Source organism: Carcharhinus amblyrhynchos, chromosome 27, assembly GCF_965287045.1.
Source record: "Carcharhinus amblyrhynchos chromosome 27, sCarAmb.v2.hapA, whole genome shotgun sequence".
Lineage (NCBI taxonomy): Eukaryota > Metazoa > Chordata > Chondrichthyes > Carcharhiniformes > Carcharhinidae > Carcharhinus > Carcharhinus amblyrhynchos.
Window position 1 is genome coordinate 26,538,868 of NC_137350.1, and position 13,446 is coordinate 26,552,313.

General features: G+C 42.3%; 1 protein-coding gene across 2 annotated transcripts; it reads right to left on the reverse strand.

Annotated features, from left to right (window-relative positions):
* Positions 1–1,245: 1,245 nt before the first annotated feature.
* Positions 1,246–12,495, reverse strand: LOC145359208 (glucose-6-phosphatase catalytic subunit 1-like). 2 transcript variants are annotated; one of them, XM_080213682.1, is made up of 5 exons: positions 9,874–12,495; positions 6,716–6,825; positions 4,884–4,965; positions 3,669–3,793; positions 1,246–2,614 (listed from the first exon to the last, which is right to left on the reverse strand). In XM_080213682.1, exons 1-5 carry the CDS (start codon positions 10,110–10,112, stop codon positions 2,103–2,105), a joined length of 1,068 nt encoding a protein of 355 aa, XP_080069808.1. In that variant the 5' UTR covers positions 10,113–12,495; the 3' UTR covers positions 1,246–2,102. The 2 variants fall into 2 exon arrangements, with proteins under 2 accessions (XP_080069808.1, XP_080069807.1); XM_080213681.1 differs by having other exon boundaries at positions 3,669–3,784; positions 4,860–4,965.
* Between the last annotated feature and the right edge of the window lie 951 nt (positions 12,496–13,446).

Consider the following 13,446-nt stretch of genomic DNA (forward strand, 5'->3'; position numbering starts at 1 on the left):
ATTTAAATGAATTTACATGTCATTTGAAATTACTATTACAACATAACAGTTTCAAATGTTTAAGGACTTCATACTATACAAAAAGAATACATGGAATATTTGATTTTGAATGTCAGCTGTTACTTGTCTTTCCTGGGGACAGTGCTTGGGTACATGAAGGTTGTGTGGTGGGATACAGCACTGACTAACATTATCATTACCCTGGCAGAACAGCATTCGGGCTGTTGAAGAAACTGCAATGAAGTTGCAGCCTTAAAAAGCCGTTCTTGCCCTGATACAGAGATCAGGCAATGAATGTCAGCAGGTAGAGTGAAAAAATGGTAGAATACTAAGAGATTTAATGCACAGATCAGTCCACTTGTACACTTCCACCTTAAACATTCATTTCCTCCATCACTGATGTACAGTGGCAGCAGCTTGCATCATCTACAAGATTCACTGCAGTAACTCATCAATCCACCTTCGACAGTGCCTTCCAAACCAGTGATCAATACCTTCTAAAGGACAACAAGGGCAGCAGGGATATGGGAGTACCCTCACCCACAGGTGCCTCCCCAAGCAACACGCCAACCTGACTTGAACTATATCATTGTTCCTTTACTGTCGCTGGATCAGAATCCTGGAACTCCCTTCCTGACACCACTATAGGTATATCCACACCACACTGGCTGCAGTGGTTCAAGCAGGGAACACCCAGCCACCTTCTGAAAGGCAATTAGCGATGGACAATAAATGCTGCCTTAGACAGTAACACCCGCATTTTGTAAACAATTAAAACAAAATTCAAAAGCCTGAATATGCATCATAAGGAAATGACAGGAAACATATTTACAGATGTTAAGTGGCAGAAAGCTGTTCCCAACCCTAAATGTTGACAGTTGCACCCAAAATGTTCAAGCACTCTGTTTTTTAATTTGATTCCCCATTTAGAGTGCGATCTTACTGGCAGTTCGCACCTCGCCGCTGCTGCCAGCGAGGATGGAGAACTTGGTACTCAGCCAAATCTGTTTGCTGCGGCGGGACTGGAGAACCCCAGTCATGTGAATGACCAGAAATTCCATCTTTACTCTCTTTTGTTCAATGCCAGATTGCTCTTCCTCTGCTCAGTGAGATCAGGCTGAGGGGAGCCACTATCCTCACACCTTTCTTTGCTGTTGTGTGTGCCAATCACTGGCATTGGTGAAGCAAATGGAGTGCCAGATTCCCTCACTGATCAGTCACTATATTATGACTAAATGCACCCTGTGCCCTCACCTTTCCAAGTGACTGCTTTAAGAGCAGAGCTGGCTCAGACTGTGACTCAGAGCAGCCAAAATTACCTCTTATACTTGAAGTAGGCCAACAGTTCACTTCAGCACAGTAAGGAGCAAGATAACTACCTAGACAGTTAGTTAATAGAATAGAATCACAGAATGCTACAGTGCAGAAGGAGGCTATTTAGCCCGTCAAGTCTGCAATCACAATCCCATCCAGACCCCATCCCCATGTATTTATCCTAACTAGCCCCCCGATAAGGAGAGGCAGTTTAGCATGGCCAATCTACCTAACCCACACATCTTTGGAGAGTGGAAGGAAACTGGACCACCCGGAGGAAACCCATGGAGATACAGGGAGAATGTGCAAGCTTGATTCAGACAGTTGCCTGAGGCCGGAATTGAACCCGGGTCACTGGCACATTGAGGCAGCAATTTTAACCACTGTACCACCGTGCCACCCCTAGTAACATTCAGAAATTCAAAATATCCCTGCCTATTATGCACACAAAGTGGATGAAATTCAATTAAAATAATATCTAGTAACCAATAAAGAAAAAGTACAAATGTCCATAAAATCTGAAATAAAAAAAACAGAGACAATACATAAAAATAAGCAGGAAAACTGAGTTGTTTCTCAGCATCTGGCAAGAGATCGGACAGTTAACATTCTGATGACCTGATGCTCTCTCTGTCTTGGGCATTCTGTGTTTTTCTCTCCCCCTTCCTCTTTTCAGATGCTGAAAGAGCTGTTATGAAGTTCCAGGATTTTCCTGTGTTTTCTTTTTTAAACGCTCAACAGTGCTGAGAAGATCATTAGATATTTCCAAGTTTTGTATTGACAGAAATCTATAGAAGCTTCTTCTCCTCGCGGTTTATAATTTGTGACACACAGTACGGAACAAATGCCACAGCTGCCAGAGGCACTGCTGCGCTCTTACAAAAAGACAGTAAGTAAAACAGGAATTCTCTCTGTGTTGGGGGCTTCACTGAGTCAAAAAGGTGCAGGATGACCAATGAGGCCACGATGCAACTTAACCTGAAGCTGAACTGCTGGCTCCTCTTCCCTTTGCAGCTTTCCATGTAGATGGGGGAGTTGAGAGCTAATCCCAATCCAAACAAGGCTCCCACGTTCCTGACCAGACTTGCGAAGGGAGTGCTGTCGATGTGGACCCACTCTGCTTGGGCACACCATCTCTGGGCTTTCTCCACGGACCACAGCAGGTCCACTCCCATTACTTTCAACAGTAGGTAAAAGCCCAGAGCGAAGGAGAACAGGAAGAGAGTGATCTTCAGATACTGCTTGAAGGTTACATGGTAGATTGCATCAATTCGACCAAACACTTGGGCCACAACTAATCCTGTGAATGAAAATTTGCAATTAATATTTCATCAGATATTCAATCGGTAGATATAGATAGAAATATATATGCTGTGTACAATATTCATGTGTGCCAATAGCAACGTCATTTTTGAGGATTTAGTGAACTGTATTTAAAAAAAAAAGTTCATCATTTTAACACAAGTTTCCATCTCACCATCAATTTCTCAAGGGCAATAAATATTGGCCCAGTTACTGGTGCCTGCATCCCATGTACTAAAAACCAATTGGCTTTAATGTGTTTTTTTTCAATGCAGAACGGTTTTCAAGCATTGAGTGGGACTGTGGCATGGTAGCACAGTGGTTAGCATTGCTGCCTCATACTGCCAGGGATCCGGGTTCGATTCCTGACTTGGGTCATTGTCTGTGTGTAGTTTGCACATTCACTCCGTGTCTGCGTGGGTTTCCTCTGGGTGCGCCAGTTTCCTCCAACAGTCTGAAAGGTGCACTGGTTAGGTGCATTGGCCATGCTGAATTCTCCCTCTGTGTACCTGAAAAGGTGCTGGAGTATGGCGACTAGGGATTTTCACAGTAACCTCAATGCAGTGTTAATGTAAGCCTACCTGTGACACTAATAAAAAAAAGGCCCAGTTCTGACAAAAGGTCATCCAGACTCAGAACGTTGCCACTAATCTCCCTCCCTAGATGCTGTCAGACCTGCTGAGATTTTCCAGCATTTTCTGCTTCTCTTTCCAATTCCAACATCCGCAGCATTAAAAAGGATCTGGGATAGAAATTGGTCAAGAGTGGTTGTGTAAAATGGGCAATTTCAGATTCATTGTCCAATAAACACGGCTCCTGATATTCACATCAATTGACTCCACAGTCACTTGTAGTTAGATCCATCAGAAAGGGTCAGTTTTAGGCACTGCTGCCAAGCAACTATCGAATCAATTGTGTTTTTAATCCCTTAAGAACTGAAATGATGTAGAATATCACAAACAGGAACAAAGGCTCAAATCCCTGCAGGATAAATCAATGCACAGTGATTGAGTTGTATCATTATATTTTCAACTGAAAGAAGGAATCCTGACCTGAAATAACCCCCATGAAGACCTGATGTGGGAAGTGAGCAGCTATAAACACTCTGGAGGCACAGACGCAGGCCTGAATCAGCCAGAATCCCGTCCAAAGCAACACGTGGAGACACCTGGAAAACAGGAAGGTCATTACTGTACAGTCAATTAAAGAATGAGTCCATTACTTATAATACACATGAGGGATTATAGCATCGTTCATCCTCCATCCAACCAGACAATGTCCATCCATATTTATTTTTTATCTTTTTTTCAATCCATTCATGGGACATGGGTGTCGCTGGCTGGGCCAGTATTTATTGCTCATCCCTGGTTTCCTTTTAACTGAATGTCTTGATAGGCTACTTCGGATGGTAGTTAAGAGTCAACCACATTGCTGTGGCTCTGGAGTGGCATGTAGCCAGATCAGGTAAGGATGGCAGATTCCTTCCCTAAAGTATATTAATGAATCAGATGGGGTTTTCCCACAATCTACAATGATTTCATAGTTATCGGTAGATTCTTAATTCCAGATATTTGTACTATCGTGAAGCTTAACAGATTGTATTGGAAAAGCTGTAGTTTAAGACCTTAGCACAAGTGGATCTGCACTTACACTATCATCATTTAAATCAACTTTATAACTGCTGTGGGCAGTTCCTCATTAAAACAGGTTCATCATTAAATGGGAAGATAAGAATTAGCAAGGTAACTTCTTTGTATCAGTCTTTTTTTTAGGTTTAACACAGTTACTTATTACACTAAAGCTATGCTAATATAAAGTTAAATAATATGTATTGGATTTAGTAACTGACTGAGAATAAGCTCTCTACTCAAATCTGGGGAGATCAGGATGGTCATAATCTACACATGGCACGTATCTCTAATCATAATTACCTTTAATGGGATTTTAAGGCAACCCACAGGACAGTATACTAAATATACTTCTACGTAAACATTTCCAAAACAGGAACCAAGATCAAACACAATATGTTAAATGTGGAAGTGTTGAGTTTAAATGTAATCACTCTTTAAACATACACATCTCCAGTACTGACATACAGAATTGCATACATGTTGAACTGTTATCTACACCTCACGTATGAAACTGCATTTTATGTGCACAACCCCTGTCAATCCAGACAAACCTATTCTGCAGAAACTGCACTCTACACACTTGAATGTATGTATAATATTTTGAAATCTTACCATTTTTGGAAGGAGGGCTGCTTTTTTTGTAATCCAAAGGTGAGGAGTGCGGTGACCATCACATACCAGACACCAGCTGAACCCATTGCATGACCAGATGGACTTCCTGTCAAACACATCATACAGAGGCTCAATTATAAAATGGTGTTTTCCATTGCTAAACATTTAAGTAATACTTTGCAATGCTTTTTAAAAAAATACTTTTCTTCCTATTCCTGAACCATTCCATCTGGTATACTCCAAGGATCTCTCCTTGGCTCCCTCCGATCTGCCCCTTGGTGACAAGATGTGAAAGCAGAGTCTTGGATTACATATCTACACTGACAACTCACAGCTCCCCCTCCTCTTAACTCCTCCACTGTCATTAAATTGTTGAACTCCTCATCAGACATCTGGCACTGGATGAGCAGAAATTGGCACCAATTAAACATTGGGAAGATGACAGATATTGGGTGAGATTTTTCTCCCCGTCAGTGGCGTGTATTGCGGAGGCAGGGGGAGGTGTGTGCTCACTGGCAGCAGGATCTTATGGTCCCACCGCTCCCAACAGGATTTCCCATTGAACACGTCCTTCAAAGCTGGGAAATCTGCGGTGAAGGTGTGGGTTTGGCGGGGCCATAAGATCCCGCTGGCATGAATGGCAGCAAGATTTTGGTGATTGTCTTTACTCCCTGCTTAAAACTCCATTCCCTAGCTCCTGACAACATCCCTTTTCCATGCGGCTGTCTGAGACTAAAGCAGACTGCTTGCAATTCTGGTGTCATATCTGACCCCAAGATGAGTTTCTGACCTCAATCTATACCATCACTAAGATGGCCTACTTTTATCTCTGTAACAATGCTGACCTCACCCTGTCTCAATCTATCTGCTGCTGAAACACTCAGTCATTTCTTTCCAATCTCCAGACTTAACTATTTCAGCACACTGTCATCATGTTGTTAACCTCTATTAGGTTCCCCCCTCATCCTACAGCCCTCCAATGAAAACAATCCCATGAGTACCCTTGAGTAGTATTGGATAAGGAAATTCTGTGAAAAGACATCCAAAGTAAAAACGATCAAGTTTTATACAGTAAGTGGTAGAGCCCTTAGAAATATTAGCATACAGAGAGGTCTAGGTGTGCAGATCCCAAGTTCCCTGAAGGTGGCAACTCTGGTGGACAGGGTGGCCAAGAGGGTATATGGCATGCTGCCTTCATTGGTAGGGGTGTTGAGTATAGGAATTGGAAAATCATGTTGCAGCTGTATAAGACTTTGGTTAGGCCACATTTGGAGTATTGTGTACAATTCTGGTCACCACACTACCAGAAGGATGTCGATGCATTGGAAAGGGTGCAGAAGAGATTGACCAAGATGTTGCCTTGTTTGGAGCATATGGACTATGAAGAAAGGTTGAACAAACTTGGATTGTTTTCATTTGAGTCTCGGAAGGTGAGAGGGAGCTGATAGAGGTTTAAAAGGTTATGACAGGCTTCAATAGAGTGGATACTCAGAGTCTATTTCCCAGGGTCAAAGGATTAATTACTTGGGGGGATAGGTTGAAAGTGAGATGGGGAAAGTTTAAAAGAGATGTAAGGGGCACGTTTTTCACACAAAGGGTGGTGAATGCCCGCAACGCACTGCCGGAGGAGGTGATGGAAACAGATTCTATAACAATGTTGAAGAGGCATCTGGATAGATACATGAATAAGCGGGGAATAGAGGGATATGGACCACGTAAAGGAAGAAAGTATTAGATTAGAGAGGCATCTGTGTCAGCACAGACTTGAAGGGCCTGTTCCTGTGCAGTACTGTTCTTTGTTCATTTACAACTGCAAAGCCTGCTGTTGTCTTTGTAATGCAATGAATTGCTGGTACCTGGTCCTGTTTCACAGGTGATGGGAAACTGCTGCACCAAGGGAAGAGAGGAATTAGCATAAAACTGGGTCTCATAAACCCACCAGTAAGGTCTCTCTCCAAATAAGAACCTGTCAAAGAAAGGCGGAAACTGATTAATATGTGTCCAATATCCATTATTTGCCTACATGTCCTCATTTAACTCTTCCAATAGGAAATTTCACTTAAGGATACATGCAGGAATTTGAATCATTGGCTGAGGGATCTGGCATGGGAGAGCCAACAGCCTCTAGAATGTGTGATTTGCAATTGAATTCAGCAGATGCAAGTTATAAATAAAACACAAACTGAAATCCCCAGTGAAGTTCCTGCCAAGAGTTCAGTTAAAGGACAAAACGTGCCATAACATGTGGGCAGCACAGTGGCACAGTAGTTGCACTGCTGCATCACAGCATCAGGGAGCGGGGTTCAATTCCCGGCTTGGATCGGTGTCTGCGCAGAATGTGTGCACATTCTCCCTGTGTCTGCATGGGTTTCCACCAGGTGCTCCTGTTTCCTCCCACAGTCTAAAAGATGTGCTGGTTAGGTGCATTGGCCATGCTAAATTCTCCCTCAGTGTGCCCGAACAGGCACCTGATTGTAGTGACTAAGGAATTTTCATAGAAACTTCATTGCAGTGTTAATGCAAGCCTACTTGTGACAAGAATAAAACAACTTAAAAACTTCATAAGGGTGCAGTTACCATCTCTATTACATTAATCTGAACCAGGGGTTAAATCAGATTAGAACACTTTCAAGCTATTTTTTTCTCTGCCGGTTTGACATCTGTCCAAACACCTCAGAATGTGAACTAAAAATTAAACACCCAAAGTTATGAGAAAGTGATAATTCACCCCCTCAAAAACAAATTCAAATTAAAAAACATAAGACATAAATATTAAACTTAAAAAAAGATACATTCACCAGAGCTAATACCAAGAAAAACACCCAGCATTAGGAAGGAACTTATGATTTTATTATATTGAAATATTCACAATTTCAAAATGGGAAAATATCTACTGTGATTAGTACAAGTATAAATGATTCACAGAAGGTGCCGAGAGAGGCAATTCCAATACGTTGCGTTTGAGCTGCTCAGGCACTTTTCTGTGACTTCAAATTTCCATAAAATAAGTTTGGAATCTCATGTCAACATTGGAAGGTGCAGTGGTCAGAAGGACCACTTACTTCCCACAACTAAATCAGTCCTTGCCCTGTATTCCCATTCCCAACCATCCCCTCTGGCAGTTAGCTAGAGGTTTGATGTCTGTCCGTCTCTTAGTGCAAAAGAACTATCGACCGTCCAGGATACAAGGAATAAATGCTGCAAATATGTTTTAAATTATAAACATTTATCATTGTTTTAAAAAATTGAGATTGGATGAAAAATATTTCTGTCCTCAGTCACAAGTCCCGATTCTCAGAACGTAAAACAAATACACCTCCGAATGCTTATAGTAAGAGAGACGCACAGAATATTTATGTGGTTAAAAGTAAATTACTGCCGATGCTGGAATCTGATAAATCATAGAATTCTAGAGTGCAGGAGGAGAACGTTCGCACCATTGAGCCTGCACTGACCACAATCCCACTCAGGCCCTATCCCCATAGCCCCATGTATTTAACCTAGCTAGTCCCCCTGACACTAAGGGGCAATTCAGCATGGCCAATCCATCTAGCTGGATGAAAAGTTATCCAGACTCAAAACATTGGGAGGAATTCTCCGGCCGTTCATGCCAGCGGGATTTCCTGGTCTCCCTGCAGCACACTCCCTCCCATTGGGTTTTGGGCTAAGGTGGGTGACATCGACGGGACATCCCATTGACAGCAGCGGGACTAGGGAATCCCACCACCAACGAACAGCACGCCACCTCCCATGGCTGAGAAACATACAACTGGGAGGCCAGAGAATTCCCCCCATTAGCTCTATCCTCTCTCTGCAAATGCAGCCAGGCCTGCCAACATTCTCCAGCTTTTGTATAGTACCTCTCATGACTAGTGCATTCGAATCAATGAAGTACTTTTGAATTGTGGTCACCATTGTGATTCAGGAAACTTGGCAATAAATATGTACGCAGCAAGCTCCCACAAACAATAATGTGGCAATGAGCAAGTCGTCATTCACGGAATGGTTGGCACCGTGGTTGGCAATGCTTCTTCACAGCGCTAGGGACCCGAGTTCAATTCCGGTCTTGGGTCACTGTCTGTGTGGAGTTTGCACAGTCTCTTCATGCCTGCATGGGTTCCCTTCGAGTGCTCCGGTTTCCTCCCACAGTCCAAAGATGTGCAGGTTAGGTTGATTGGCCATGCTAAATTGACTGTAGTGTCAGGGGGATTAGCAGGATAAATATGTGGGGTTATGGAATTGTGGTCAGTGCAGACTTGACAGGCTGAATGCTTCCTTCTGCACAGGTGTTGCTTTTTTTTTGTGATGTTGATTGAGGAATAATTATTGGTTGGGATATATTGGGGAAACACTCCTGCTCGACTCTAAAATAGCATCATGGAATCTTTTACATGCACTTGAGCAAACAGATGGGATATTGGTTTAACATCTCATCCATAAGGCAACTTGCCCAACAGTTCAGCAGTCCCTCAGTACTGCACCAGACTGTCAGTCTTGAAGTTTTGTGCTCAGACATTGGAGTAGGAATTGACTCCAGCACCTTGTGACTGAGAGGCAACAGCGCTACCAACTGAGCCACAGCGAAGGAGGTTCAGTCTGTTACATTGTCATACATTAAAGTCCATTCCATTGCTCTAATGAGAGACATTTAATCAATCTCCAAGGAGCTTCTCTGAAAATACACTGACTTGTGATGGGGGACATACCAGGCCAGAGATTGGCAATTGGACAACTAAAACTGAGGAAAGTTTCATGAGGAAACTGATATGACCGAATCAGTTTGAAGCTGCCAATGGGCAAGTCAGCAACAGGGAAGGGAAAACAGACACTTTAACTGTAACTTAGACTTCCTCCTGACTGGGGAAGGTGGAGGGACAATATTGGAGGCAGTCAGCATTGTGGAGTGTGACAACACATATATGCTGCTCCTCATTCCTCACTACCCCTATGTTCCCTGACAGTCAGAGCCTAGGCCTCCAAAGACGTTTAGTGGAGAGAGTCAGCAAATGCTTACCATTTGAAGATGAGGTTGAGCCAGTCTCCAATGACTGCCACCCAGAGGAGTCTGACGCCCACCGCCTCACACAGATGGAACCAGATGGGGAAGAAAATAAAGAAAGTGTTTCTCAGGTCAGCGGCGAAAGAGATAAAAGTGAACCAGCTCTGGGAGTCCTGGTAATTCTGCTGTAGATACTGCACCAGTTCAACCCCCGAGCTGTGGAGCAGGTCCATCCCAGCGTCCATCCTCTGCATGTTCAGAAGGTGCTGAAGATTTTCTCAGTTTGCAGTTTGGCTTCTGATTTTGCTGGTGGGGTTTCAGGGTTTATATAGGAGAAGAGAATGGTTTGGCAACTTGTTATCAATTCCATTTACAGCCAACAAACACGAAAGATTGAGCAAACCTGTGCAAAACAATGTCAATGGCCTTTTTGGCAACGACATCTGCGTCATTGGCCTGCCTCAAGCCAAAATCCTAACGCATGCAGGGATCCGCAAGGCCAATATTTGTGAAAAACACCCTTGTGAAAATATTGGAGCTTGACAAACTTATCAAAGTCATCACAGCAAAACTTGACAATCTCCGCTGCTTACATCATTTGTAAATCACGCAGAAGAGAGCATGTGTCACAAAATTTGCTGACAATGTCAGGTTATGAAGCAAGATGACTAGCGTAAGAGAGATTTGCATCATTCAAAATGTTACGCAGAAATTAGATGCGTAAGATGCACGTCCAATTCAGGTGGATACTGAATATGTGAATAAAAAAATGTGAATTGTCAGAAGTGGGTAACAGGTTTTGGTATTGGTGGCAAAGTATGGAATAATGGGGATTGTAAGACTGCCTGAAATGTTGCTTGGTTACCTTCAGTCAATAAAAATTTTGCAACGTCTTGCCTTCTTGATATCTTACCTGTGGTCTGTTACATTAAGAATTTCAATGTAATCATGTCAGCTTGGATCGGGAATGTTCCAACTTGTTGGGACTCCGAATTGGCTTTAATTTGACTTGATTGGATTGGAATAAAGTTTTTAAAAAAATGTCAATGTAATCATATTAGTGTGTGGTTTAATGGGCAGTGATCAGTCACTTCAGATGGCCAGTCCTTCTGCAATGAAGGCACAAAGACTCATAGCCATGACTGAAGAACAAAAAAGCAACTTTTTCCTCCCTTAGGGTACCTATTTAAAATGGTGCTTTAGTTTTTAACTTAAAAAAGTTGAAAGTTTATTTAATCTTAGTCACAAGTAGGCTTACATTAACACTAATGAAGTTACTGTGAAAGTTGCTGTGTTGGCACACCTGAATACTGGATTTTTTTGGTCCACCAGAAACCACAGTGACTTGGGGTGGGGAAATGTTTTCTATACATAACGTCAAAGTACTTCTTTTCTCAGCAGAGTATCTTCCAAAATGATCAAGGCTTGAGGTTTCATTACATTTTGTTTGCTGTTTCTTTGAAATAAGCACTTTCGTTTGACATCTCAAGCAAATTCAGGAACTGTTCCCCAAAATCTATCTAGAAATTAAAGCCATGAGCAGTTTCAAAATGCTTCCCATTATACAGCTGACAGCTTAGTCATGTGCAGTTGAACGTTCTTCATTTGTAGAGCACAGCTACAATAGTAGCCACCAAAGTGTCTTAAAGGTCACCAGTCTAACCATAGGAACAATGACAATTAAAGGGACATTGACATACTGATTGAGGAATAACTTTTGTTTCCAAGGAGAGCTTAGAGAAACGTAAAAACATAGAAAATAAGAACGGGAGGCCATTCAGCCCTTTGAACTTGCTCCCCATTCGTTATGATTATGGTCTGATCCTGTCTTCCCCACATACCCTTTGATCTCCTTTGCCGCAAGAGCTATATATAACTTCTTCTTGAAAACCTATAATATTTTGCCCTCAACAGCTCTCTGTGACAGCGAATTCCACACATTCTCTGGGTGAAGAAATTTCTCCTCATCTTTGCTCTAAAAGGTTTACCCCGTATCATTAGACTAAGACCCCTGGTTCTGGACACCACCACCATCAGGAACATCCTACATCTACCCTGTCTCGTCCTAAGGATTTTACACATTTCTATTAGATTCCCCCTCATTGTTCTAAACTCCCGTGAATATAATCCTAACCATTTCAATCTCTCCTCATGTGTCAGTCCTGCCATCCCAGGCATCAGTCTGGTAAACCTTCACTGCACTCCCTCCAATCCTCTTATCTGCATTCTTGTTGATGCAAAGGGCCCTCTGGGAGCATTGAAACACCATTGTGCATTAAACCACGTAAGTTTTAAGTAATTTTTTCTTAGATTTCTGATTCCTGATCAGTAGAAACAATCATTTTCATGTCCACATCATTCACCTCCAATATTTAAGCTAGGATTGATGAGAACCAGGACTTTAGGGTCAAGACAGGAGCTAGAATGAACAAGAACATCTTTCCTCACATAAGGAAACTGAAGCTGCACACAATATTCCTGATGTGGAAATGCTGATGCTATACTGGGATGGGCACAGTAAGAGGTCTCACAACACCAGGTTAAAGTCCCATAGGTTTATTTGGAATCTTGAGCTTTCGGAGCGCTGCTCCTTTGTCAGGTGAGTGTTGTGAGGCTTCTTACAATATTCAGGCATGGCCTCACCAATATCCTGTATAATTGCAGCAAGACATCCCTGCTCCTGTATTCCCTCACTGTGAAGGCCAACATATCGTTTGCCACTTTTACTGCCTGCTGCACCTGCATGCTTACCTTCAGTGACTGGTGTACGAGGACACCCAGATCTCGTTGCACATTCCCCTCTCTCAATTTATAGACATTGAGATAATAATCTGCTACTAAAATGGATAACGTTACACTTATCCATATTATGCTGCTATCCATATTATCTACTAACTCGCTCAGCCTGTCCAAATCACACTGAAGCACCTCTGCATTCTCCTCACGGCTCACCCTCCCACCCAGCGTGGCTTCAGCTCAAAGACACTTCTTCACTAGCATCCACTTTGCTCCCTACTGAAATAGTGTTTTTTTACTTCTGTTATCATTTCCACTTTCAGTCAATGATTACTGTTTGGTGCAATCCCAAAGGAAAACAGAGTCAGTGTCCTTTCAATCAATGAGGCCTGCGTCATTGCAATAACTGGGAGTGAAGTCCTACGCACATCTTGATTCTCAAGGACAGATCTTATGAAAGTGGCTGGAGTTGTTTACAGAAAGTAAATTGCATTTTGAAGAGTGTTTTTTTAAATCATTGGTTAAATGTTATTTCAGCCACCAATTTAAGAATTTATGGTAAGCCGGAGAATATTATAGTGAGAGACTACTTTATTTCAACAATCAATTGGCTTTCAAATTTACCACACATTGGAAATGAGGAACACTTAGGAAGTAATTAATACACCAATGACAATTGACTGTTTATCAATGACAGCGAAGTTTCCATGGAATCGATAGCAAACACTCTATTGACAGATCGTGGGAAGTCTTGAATGCTGGTGAACCAGAGGTTATGGGACAAGACCATGTATTTTGCTTATTGTCACACAGTTTTGTTTGGTTTATGTATTTCTTTACAGATTGAGTCCA